General features: G+C 39.4%; 3 protein-coding genes across 4 annotated transcripts; 1 reads left to right on the top strand and 2 right to left on the bottom strand.

Moving 5' to 3' along the window:
• Positions 1-368: 368 nt before the first annotated feature.
• On the bottom strand, positions 369-2,483 carry LOC111664853 (uncharacterized). The gene is made up of 2 exons (XM_087177496.1): positions 1,757-2,483; positions 369-813 (listed from the first exon to the last, which is right to left on the bottom strand). Exons 1-2 carry the CDS (start codon positions 2,318-2,320, stop codon positions 736-738), a joined length of 642 nt encoding a protein of 213 aa, XP_087033622.1. The 5' UTR covers positions 2,321-2,483; the 3' UTR covers positions 369-735.
• LOC111664850 (uncharacterized) lies at positions 1,878-7,676 on the top strand. Of its 2 annotated transcripts, none has more exons than XM_087177495.1 (3): positions 1,878-2,017; positions 5,137-5,339; positions 6,899-7,676. In XM_087177495.1, exons 2-3 carry the CDS (start codon positions 5,198-5,200, stop codon positions 7,609-7,611), a joined length of 855 nt encoding a protein of 284 aa, XP_087033621.1. In that variant the 5' UTR covers positions 1,878-2,017; positions 5,137-5,197; the 3' UTR covers positions 7,612-7,676. The 2 variants fall into 2 exon arrangements, with proteins under 2 accessions (XP_087033621.1, XP_023275408.1); XM_023419640.2 differs by having other exon boundaries at positions 5,137-5,479.
• On the bottom strand, positions 7,620-11,569 carry rnf185 (ring finger protein 185). The gene is made up of 6 exons (XM_023419641.2): positions 10,991-11,569; positions 9,981-9,999; positions 9,769-9,881; positions 9,532-9,586; positions 8,997-9,114; positions 7,620-8,905 (listed from the first exon to the last, which is right to left on the bottom strand). The coding sequence occupies exons 1-6, from the start codon at positions 11,167-11,169 to the stop codon at positions 8,808-8,810; spliced, it is 582 nt and encodes a 193-aa protein (XP_023275409.1). The 5' UTR covers positions 11,170-11,569; the 3' UTR covers positions 7,620-8,807.
• Between the last annotated feature and the right edge of the window lie 285 nt (positions 11,570-11,854).

Below are 11,854 nucleotides of genomic sequence, written 5' to 3'. Positions count from 1 at the left end.
TCTTTAGAGGAGAGGAGTCACTCTGACTTCTGTTATCGCCCCACCTACAGAATAAATGCTATATACAATATTGTAATGCCTGAGCCACAGGGGGGTTCCTGATACACAAACTGCTGGTTAGTGAATTGACTGATTGATATGGAGATCTCAGTTGTTGGACAATTTCCACATATTCTTTCCTGAACACAGACCTGAAGCTGAAAAAACAGAGTAAAATATTTCAATTATAATTTGAAGTGTTCACTGCATGTCATGTGTTAAATTGGTATGATGCTTTATTGATGAATTGCAATTGCAATGATGGATTGTGTAAAAATGAAGTTCCTCCATCTATGTCAAAAGAACTTTATTTGTTATCAAGGGCACTTTTTCCACAATTGGTGCAAACTAGAACAATCCATTTACAAATTCAAGGTTTACATTTCAGGATTAGTGTTAGTATATGCTGCCAGTACTTCTATCATACTCAACCAACCAGCTTCACAAATAGGTTACAAAACTGTCTACAGTCACATGATTTGACTGACACAAAAAGCTCCATGTCTGTTTATTTTGTGGAAAAACAAAGATTTTGTCTGGCTATTATATTTGATAACAATAGCAAGCAAAATTCCTTGCATGTGACTCTCCCACACACACACACACACACACACACACACACACACACACACACACACACACACACACACACACACTTCCTTTTCAGTGCTGTCTTCCATATATCCAGTACAAAATTTAGTTTTCTGTGTTTCCCACACCAAATGATAGTCTTTTCTGACGTCTCCACTTTGCTCTTCGGTTTTTAAACCAAACCTAGCAGAAAAGGTAGTTGTAATTTATTTTTTCAGTTTTTCACATACTGTACTTACAATATTTGGCAACTTATTCACCATTATCAAACATAATAACCAACACAGACATTTAATAAAAACAGCAAATTGGCAAAATACAGTGCTATTATATCCTTTTTAAAATACAGTATTTAAAATTTCATACATTTGTTACTCCTCATTCACATTCAGCAGTTTGTAGCTTATTAAACCTTATTTTACTGTGTAAACAGTGCTATTGTTTATTGATTATTGAGTCATTCCGTGTCAATTCAGCACATCAGCACTATCTTAGATTTGGCTCAAAGCCAAAACTAAGGCCTGTAAATGATCCTACTTAGGTACCCCACATACTATCTTGGCCCTATCAAACTAACCAAAATATGCTACCACATCTTGTTTTCATCATAATATCTTCATGTCGATTGTAGATAGAGACCTCAAAAATTGGAACAAAATTAATAAAAGATTGTATTTGCAGAAAAAATAATGATCAATATCATATCGGTGCAAAAATATGGGTTTGTAGTACCCTAAATCTCACTCTCATTGACGAATTTTGCACTTTATTCTCAATCTAGGGCCTTATAAAGATAAAATGACATGCAGTACATGCTTTCAAATGTTTTGGAATACAAAAACATGTTTGTCTTCCATGCTACAAAGTTTGGTGAGGCTGGGAGCAAAACCTGTCAAGATATTAATGCCCAAACATGGCTTGCCAGAGTTTATACAAAATAATAAAATAATATCAAGGCCTGGAAAAATTTAAAAACATAGAATTTGAACAGAAACATTTTACAGGCCTTGGTTTTGGGACCTATTCATGATATAGAAAAGGTTTGAACAAAATCTGAGACAGTGCCACAACAACCTTATCTTTGACATGGAATGACCTGAAAGGCTGAATGTGACAGAACTCTTACCTCTACTCTTTCTTCTCTTAAGTGAGTGCGCTGTGCCAATTTCTCCCTTGTGTTCACATCTGGATACTGGTTCTGCAGGAACAGCTCCTCCAGTGCGTCCAGCTGCTCCTCTGTGAAGATAGTGCGGTGACGTCTGGTCCGCCTCTGCACCTGACCGGGTGACTGCTCCTCTCTGTGAGCCTCTCCCAGCCTACATGAGTTTGAGAGCATCGCTGGGGGCCATCCATACTGACAGGCTGCAGGGGGGAAGTCTGATTTGAGGTTAGGGAGAATAAGTGATACTGATGACAAAACCAACAGCGCTGCCAACAGAGCTGACTGTTTGGTCTTACCTTCATGAATGAAGTCAGCTCTGAATATGTCTCCACAGTGGGAGCAGTAGCAGCAGCATACACAGGCATGATGAACAGTCTCTGTCTGGTCTCCAACAGGACTCTTCTCTTGTAGTCCAGCACCACTTGTCTCACATGTCCGTCTGTCTCCATTACTGTTTGGATATTTGCTCAATATGTTTTCAATAGTGAAAGGAAACTTTTGTCTCTCCATCCTTATCAGTCCATCCATCTCCAAAGAAATTCCAATAAAACACAAGGAACGATGATCACGGGATATTGACACACAGCACTTTTCGATTGCTCAGGCTCAGCTGCTCTTCTACTTCTCCTCTCTCTACAACAGTGTGTCAGACCCTTATAGTGAAATTGGGAGGCAAAAAAATAGTAAAACTATAATCCCCCCTATGGACCAGACACATAAAACGGTTGAAACTTAATTCCTAGCTAATCTGGGCAGTTTTGTGAAGAGGTTAGGGAGGACGGCAGATTCAGTTAATCTTGCCTCATTCCTTTCTCCAAAAGAAATCAGATTTCACTGCATAAAATGAGAAGTGGAGAGCTCCTAAGATCCTTATTGTTGAGGTTTTAGAGAAAAGGGGATTGCTTGGTATTAGAAACCTGGATTTAAAGATGAACGTTTTTGGTGTGGCCAAAGACTTGTGTATGCTGAACTTGAGGATTAGCTCCTAAATTTATTTCATAATGTCAGTTTCCTATTTAGCTTTATCAGCAAATGATCTTGTGCAAATTTGTAGACATGTTTGGTAAATTACACAAGTTGAGGCTCCACTGACAACAATAACAACGCATACTAATTACACCCAATAATTAGGGAGTTGCAGATGAATGAATGACTCATTTTTCCAGTGGTGTGTGTGGTGACACTAATAGATTTGTATGTACTACTCAATACAGATGCGCACAAACGGCAAGGGTAAATCCAGAAAAGAGAAGGCGTCCCTCCATGTGATTTGTATTCACAATCATGCATCGTGTGTATTATCTGTACGGTGCAGTCTTTTCAGTCAGACTTCTCTGACAATGTGCACAGCTGAGGTAAAGCTATTACAGGTTAAATTCACCCCCCCCCAACAAATCCTGTGATTTCATACAAGGCAATACACGAATTAATGGATTTCTACAATCTGTCTTAAGCTCCTCTTATAAGGGCTTTTGAAAACAGATAACAATAAACACCATCCCATCCTTTTCACCTGGGTTTAATAGCGTCCAGATTGTTGACATATAGTTTGAGTAGCATGTGAGATCATTATCTGCAGTTATTGTGGTTCTCAAAAGAAGGAATTGTGCCACATCCACGTTGGTTCAAACAGTTCAAAATTCATTACTGGGGATTAGAATGATAAAGGTTCATTTTGTTGTTGTAAAAGCAATATTTGGTACAAGAAGTAAAGCAAAGGAAAGCACCGGCGCCCCATGGTTGTTACAGTTTTCTGGATTTTTGAGGAGCTGCTTGGGCTGCTCTCTTCAATTAATTTGGTTTTCACCCGCAAACATTATCAACAGTAGTGGTGCACCAGAAATGGTTCTACTCATCACCACATGATTTTATGATGTCCACGACCATACTTCAAAAACAACACGCTGAAGTGATATAAAAATGAAACTTACAATACTTGGCAACTGATTTAATTTACTCTCTCACAGAAACAAAAGTCGGCCAAACACCAGTTCAGATATACCGACACAAAAGCATGATCCACACCAGGCCGAGGCTGAAAAAGAAATTGCAATTACGTTTCTGTCTCATTGTGTTGTGATGCTGAGTGTTGAAGACAGTCATCTCTGGAGAATATGACATGGTTATCGTGCAGAATTGTTCTGATAGTGCTGCCGTGTGAGATTCTTTTCAGTATAATTATCAGTAACTAACATGCCCACTAGGTTATGTTTTGATATCAGATATATCAGCAACTCAAATAGCAGGTCAGTGGAATATATGAATAATAAAGTACACAAATCAAATCAGCATAATTCAAATAGTAGACACAGGATTATAAAATGTACCCAGACACTGACGATTTGGTAAATGAGCAGAGAACTCTGGCATGAGGCATGAGGCTATTCACATGTAAAAACGCTCAGTGTCTCTGCTTACTGCTGGACCAGAGCCCAAAACCTCCTGGGAAATTGGAGATTGCAGCGGTGTGACCAGGAAATGCAATGAATCAACCTTCCTCTATGGGGTTTTCAGACTTATGCAGGGAAACACAGTAGTAACTGTTGAAGGTTCAGAAAACACTTGTCAGATAGTAAAACCCTGGGGAGTGGAGAGGAATTGACAAAACAATTCTGTGGTTTCAGCAACTACACAAACACAAACATGTTTCTCTTCTTTCTTAATATCTTTTCCATGAAATCTTAAATTGAGCTCTGGATCTGTCTTGCTTCAACATCACCCTGCAGGTTTTCTGAACTGAGGTGGTATGAACTCACTGTAACCATATGTTTTTTTATTTATATGGGTTTATGTTACTGAAATTGAACTATAGTATTCTCAGGAGTAAGGAGAAAGACAAATCACTCGCATGTGCCAATACATATTGACTCAATCCACTTTTCTACGCCCTGTTTTTTCAACAGCTTTTGTTACAGTTAAATATAATAATCAATCATTTATATTACACTAAAAAATGCTGGGTTGTTTAAAACACATTGTTGGGTTGCTCATGCTGGGTCAATGGTGTTTGGTTCATCCACAGCTGACCAGATGCTTGGGTTTGATCCCGCTGCTATTCATTTTCCCACTCGTTCAATGTAGAACTGTCTTCTTTCATTCTCAGAGTGTATTTGTTCTTGGTTTACATTTTAATTTTCTCATTTATAGATTTTGTTTTACACTCAGTTTGTTATTGTTATTGTGTGTTTTAATAACAATGTCAACATTAAGGTAATATTAACAATAATAAAAGTATTAGTCCAAACCACTATTTCAGAATAACTTTTACATTTAGATTACATCTAAATCTAGAATTGAATAATGACAAAATATGAATTGTAATTTCTTTTTTTCTCCCACTGTAGAGCACAGCGGTAATGGAGGCCAGTACACATGTCGTGCGCCCCCCTGTGACAAAAGACTACAATGGTACCGGTGAACGGCAGAGCGACACAGCGCGGCAGACAGCTCGCCACTCGCGATAACTCGCGTTGCGTTGAAGCAGCAGCTGGGCGGAAAAGGCGGGAGAAGACTGCCGCTTCCGCGTCCGCGCAGCACAGACACAACGGTAGGGCAAAATGGACGATAAGTTAATATTGGCCGTATTTAATTTCCCAGAGCTGTACAATGTCACTTTGCCGAATTACCGCTGCACGGAAAGTCGGGCAACTGCCTGGAGAAACATCAGCCTCCTACTGGGTCTCCCATGTGAGTATTGGGTTGTTTTATTTGTTAATCATAACTTTACTGTCAGTTATTATTTGCTCATCTGATATTGGCGTGGACGACCAAACATAAATAAATTAGAAAACACATGTGTAACTAGCAGATAGGGGTGTTTCACGTGTCTCTTCCGGGCAGTTTGTAGTTTTTTTAAATATTTTTTTTTTAATCCGCGCGAGTGCAGCCCGGTGGTGTGACTGCAACCGCGCGTACCGTGCTAGCGGTAGCAGCCGCAGCTCGCACGCCTAGGCCGCGCTGCACCGTACGGCATGGTCCAGCTCTGCTACTCCATACTACTGCGCCGCCAGCCGCGTGTCCAACACGGCACGGCGGAGGAGCAAATATGCTCAGAGCGCCGCGGAATCGCTGTTTACCCAGCCGCGTGCCTTCGTCACGCTCGTTAACACGGCGAAGTCCATACAAACTGAAAGCTTCTCGAAGTCTCGTGGAAGCGGCAGCGACACCACGGCGTGTTGGATAAAATGTGTCAGAGCCAGGACACGGAGGCCGTTAGTCTGAAATGTAATTAGGTGCACGAACCCAGGTCAATGATGGAGCCGCATAAAACACGGCTGAACTAACCGTGACCTTCAGACACGGCGAATCACCACCAATATAAAGAAAAATAAGCAGAATTTCAGCCCACGTTCAGCCTATCTCTGTGTAACTTTATAGTCTCATATTGAAGCCTTTTTTACTTGGAAAAAAAAGTTTTGCTATATTTTAATACCCCCTTATAGTTTACACTGGAAATACATCAGGCTTTTCACTCCCTGCCCATTTTATTAGGTACATGTACTATTTAATGTAACAAAGATTATATTTCAGTTTTTGTTAAAACTTTCCAAGAGGTGTTATTTCAACTGTATAAATTCACCAAGTGTATTGTTTGCAGTCTAAAACCAAATAAACATATAGTGTAATCAACACTAGAGCTGAAATGAGAAGTTGATGAATTTGTGGATAGAAAATTAATTAGCAGTTATTTAGATGATAAGTCATTTTCAAGACAAAACCTAAAACATTCCTCTGTTCCAATGTCTTAGTTTTGAGGTTTTTCTGTATTTTTTTTCCAACTTATTGTAAAGTAAGTAGAATATAGTTGAGTTTTGGACCATCAAAACAAGCAATCTGAAGATGTCACCTTGGACTTAAGGCGATGTGATTTCATTTGGCTTTTGTTGACAGTTTGATTATATTTTATACAGGAAGCCATTAATCCATTAAGGGAGGGAGAGAAAATAATTGAACCAATAATTAACATAATCGTAAACTGCATCTATGATCGACACTTGAGTTCAGGTTGCTTTGTCTTTGTTAATATAATTTTTCTTCATTCCTTGCTAATAATCAGGAATATCATGTGATTTCTTGCTTCTTACACTCTGATATTTTACTTTCTAGCTGAGGAGTGTAAAAGAAAATGGAAGAACATGAGAGACCGGTACTTGAAGGAAGTCAGAATGGAGATCAAAAGCAAGAAGCAAGGGGAGATCGTACAGAGTAGATGGAAATACAGACAACTTATGAATTTTATCGCACCCTTCACTGGATCAAGAAGTGGGGTGGCAGACATCTGCAGCAACAATGATGAAGACCACGACAATCCTGACAATGAATCTGGCAGTGCGGAGGGAGAAACTGCATCATCAGAGGCAGTCAAAACGCCACAGTCCATCATGAAAGCCCCTGTAAGTCAACCCGACCTCAAACCTCAAGTAGCATTTGTGACACAGCTTCCTTCGATGTCTCAAGACACACAGATGGCGCAGCTGGCTGTTATGGCCAAGCTACCATCAAGCCCACAGATCACCCCTGTCAGCAAAACTGGACGGAAACGGCGCCTGCTGCAAGAGTCACTTTCCCCACCTTCTTCTCAAAGTACAACATCCCCTACAAAATGGCTGGTCAAAGACAATGGCACCTCATTTCCCTCCAGGCCACGGGATGAAGATGAACTGTTTCTGCTGAGCTTTGTCCCCGCTCTGAAACGACTTGCTCCACAGAAAAGGTGCGAGACAAAAATAAAGATCCAGCAGATCATGTATGAAGCAGAGTTCAACGTTGCACAGTCAGAATCCCAAGAGAAACAGACAGAGCCAGAAACACAGGACTAAGCCAAACAGACTTTTTTTGTACTTTATTCTCTTTTCTATAAATCTCTTCCATAAAATGGCCAAAATATCTATTTTTCTTCTTTTTTTTTTTTTTACAGCACAAAGTGGTTGAAGTACATCCTTTTTTCATGTGAAATAATTAAGAATCAAAAACAACAAAACTATTTCTCAACAGATCTCAGTATTGTGCAAGTCATTTAAATTTTTCACACCACTTTGGTTTGGTGTGTCTTTATTTGCATATTAATTGGACAAGTAAGGCCTATGCGAGAATGAAGCCATAATAGATTTACAGCTTTATAGGAAAACAAACAGATGATGATTAACATCTTTACTTACATAACTTTACCATCAATAGAGTGAATTCACATTTAGAGAAATGGTTTCATGTTAATCAACCAATCTCCATTTTAACTCTGTAATACAGTATTTTACATTTAAGTACAGCGACATATGATAAACTGAACAAAATAAGATGTTGCAATTTGAAGAGGAACACTGTTTCATAAATTAATCTTTCAGCTGCTTATACAATATGCATCAATACAGTTCTTTTAAAAATATTTTTAAAATAAAGAGACAATGTCTGACATTGTTTTGATTCCACAAAGCATGTGAACAATTTTGGTGAATTTTGATGAGTTGTGAAATTTGTAAGCTCAGGTAGAGCTAGATAAAAACAAAGAGCAACATTGTCAGTACATTAGTGAACAGAGAGACAACATGCAGGAAGCACATGCTCGTATTCAGTGTGTAACTCAGTAGGATTCTTTGCAACAATTTAAAGATGCCTGTTTCATGGAAGGTATTTGACATGTCACAGTAGGAAAATCACAGGTGTAGATCATAAAATTAACTTAAATAATTGGTTTATACAACAGAGTCAGTAATATTATTAGTCCTGTACTTTTGCTACTAAGACAAGTCAAAATATCTGGTGTGACAAAGACTAATGACAATGGAAACCAAGATTAAGTGTTAGGTTAAAGCTACTTTTCTTACATTACATCTTTATTTTATATCAAACCTGCTTCATTCAAATCTCACATGGCTTGGTAAAAATAACAAACAAAAAAAAAACAAGAAACCAAAACATGTATGGAGGCAAAATCACATTGTCACAAACACATTGTGTGTCAGTGTCTCATTTTTGCTGAATCTTTTGGCTTAACCCAAGTTGTTGTCTTTCAATACATTTATGCAATCAGCAGCCAAAACATAATCACCAGAGCGACAAACAGGAAGAGTCGAGACAGAAACTGTTCATCCATGTGCTGTGGCGTCCCAGGGGCGGCTGTTTGGGAAATTGTTTAACAGAGGTTATTTGATATGTTGTTGATAAAAGATACAGAGTGGTCAAGGTGAAATGTGTTAAACATATGTACCTGGTGGAGGTCTTCCATCATTGATGTTAAAAGCTGTAGCAAAAATGCCAAATGGAAAGGCACCAATTCCAAATGACATTTGGAAACCCCCGTCTCCAAAGCCAAATCCTTGAAATCCCTGTAAAACATGAAAATTTGTGCACTTTCTTTTAATGTTTAACCACATCTTCACAATATCTGAGGTACAGTTTAACATACAGTTAGTCAGACGTGACGCAACAGGCAGTGCAATCTGAGGTGATTCTCAAGAGACACCTCTGCAACTCAGAGCTTAGCATCTAATAGATCCCAGTGGGAAATATCCTTTTGTTAATGAATAAAACACAGGGTTTGCACCACAGCACCTGCATCATTCTATGTAATGTTTCATCATGAATGCATAATGTTACCTAACAGCTGACATTGCACTGAGAAAATACATACAGCTGCCTAACATGTTTGGAATCAAGAAAACTAAACGTACTGATCTGGCACAAAATCATGAAATCATATACTTTGTTATTACCATGGATGTATACTTGTGCATAGTACTTACGCCACGGTTTTCTGGTTCAGGCCTTTGCCCTTGTGGTCGAGGGGGTGTTCTTTCTCTATAAAACAAAGCCACAGTTAGTAAAAGCCAGTATAAACATAGTTTAAAAACGCAGTTAAAGATGTGACTCTAAATTAGGACATATTTACCACTGTAGTATTATGGGGAGGAGGATTGAGATTACATAGTATGTGAAGTTTAGAGTCAGCCTGAAGTTTAATACCAAACAGAACTACCAACCTGGGGTCCTGTTGACCTGTGCTTCCCCGCCCATATAAGGGGATAACTTTGTCTCGACTAATGCCAGCTTTACACACTGGACATACTTGTCTGTTGGGTCTGGTCTCCAACCACTGCATCAAGACAAAGAAATATTAAGATGCTACCTACTCCAGTTATAAAGCATTAATAAAAATACCCTGTTATTAATTGGATTTAAGGGTTCATCTTACCTGATGCAAACAAGGCCAACTGATTAAGAGGAGATGCAAAGGAAGATGAGAGTTGACATGTTGGGACAGAGAAGAGATTTGATTAGTGAAATATTACATATGTCCTAAAATACCTTACTGTGCTAAGAATATAGCATTTACTAAAAATGACATCCACATCTGAAGTGAAAAGATGAGGGTGGGCTCAGCTACTAGAGGCAGGGAAAATGGAAGAAAATGGCATCCAGCTTTGGGATTGCTTTCTCTTTCAAAATGAGTAAACAAACAGTCACCATTGAAACCAGAACAGAAACTCAAGACCTGACCTGAAAGGTTGGCCAGAGTTATATTTAAAGAGGTGGATCTAGCTGCATAGACTGGAAACTTTCCATGAACCAAACCAAGGTGATAACATCAAAACCTGTTTGCGTACACATGGACTATGTTACATTGGTAGCCCTATGATTGTATTTAGACTATTTAAGACATTAATCCCACAATATTACTCTTCCCCAAATAAAATCATAGAAAGCCGGACAAACTGATATAATTCCTGTAATAACAAGTAATGTTTTATTCTAAATAAGTGCTGATATGTTTATGTATTGTATTGTCAACCAAAATTTGGTATTTCTCCACCCAAGTAGTGCAAATATGCATCTCTGTAAATGCCTCAGTCTTAATGTAAGTCTGCTTTTCAGTCAGGTCTCTGAACAGAGCCCAATTTACCTTTACACGTTTGCTGTTAGAATAAAGATAACACGCAAATTTCAAAACTTGGCCTGATATCAGCAGCCAACTCATGATGGTTGTTGGTGTCAAATGTTTTTCACAACTGATACTGGCCAGCACGATGTGTGCCTATAAACTGGTGTACTTCTTGTTTATTAAAATGAACTCACTCATTAACCACAAACAGTCTCACTAAAGCTGGGGATCTGGACTCCCTCTCAGCCGCCGTTGGCCTTAATACCCTGACTTAGGTGGGTTATAATGCATAACTTAGACACGAGTCACAGACATCAACATACCAGAAGAGGTGTCCACACAGGCTGATCACTGCATCCTTGGCGGTGTCCAAACATATGTTACACTCGAAGGTACTGTCCTGGTTGCCGCTATCGGCCGCAGTCGAGCTGCTGGACCCGGGACTGGGGTTTTCAGTGGCCGCAGTAGAGCCAGGGGCTGGAGGGGGGGCAGCGGTGGCCATTTAAAGATGGATCCGAAAACAAGGAGGGACAGGTGGGGGAAACTCCGCCGGCACCCAGAGCTTCAAAAGAGGCACATGGGGAGGCCCAGTGGTTGGGATTTGTTTCTTACGAATGTGAGAAGACGAGAGAGAGAACTTGAAGCGAATAATCCTTCAAAAGAGGAGTGAAATCAGACAAACCCCATCGGCTGCTAGCGCGTTACGGAGATGCTAACTTTAGCAAGCGAAGAAGACTGAAACCAAATACACATCAGCGAAAAGAAAGTCGTTTGTACAAATTGTCGCTCAACACTTGGTTTTCTAGCTGAAGATAGTAACTTGTTTTGAGGAGTTAGGAAAATATCTGTACAGCTCGTTGCATCACACATCCGTAGCACAAACCGGTAGTAGTTCCCGAGGTGAGGGCAGGGGGCGTGGCTAAAGTCATGGGATTTTGTTGCCCTCCGTTTTGCCTGTCAGGAGCACACAGTAAAAAGCTCCACAAATCATTTAGAGATGTGTAAAAATGTAAAAAAAAAAAAAAAAAAAAATCAATTTTCGTTGATTTTGACTGATACTGCAATTGCGATCTGAGAATATCATTTGTTGATCGGGCATCTCTGTAGAACCACAATGCTTAATTTGTGGTATGTTGTGACACATCTTACCTTCAAAAAATGGCAGCTCCTGCGATTTGGATATTGCT

The sequence above is a fragment of the Seriola lalandi genome, unplaced genomic scaffold (assembly GCF_002814215.2).
Source record: "Seriola lalandi dorsalis isolate HSWRI2012SDOR001 ecotype SW California unplaced genomic scaffold, Sedor1 jcf7180002054606, whole genome shotgun sequence".
In the NCBI taxonomy this organism is placed as follows: domain Eukaryota; kingdom Metazoa; phylum Chordata; class Actinopteri; order Carangiformes; family Carangidae; genus Seriola; species Seriola lalandi.
Note: the sequence above shows the minus strand (reverse complement) of the source record. Positions and strands in the feature narration are given on the sequence as shown.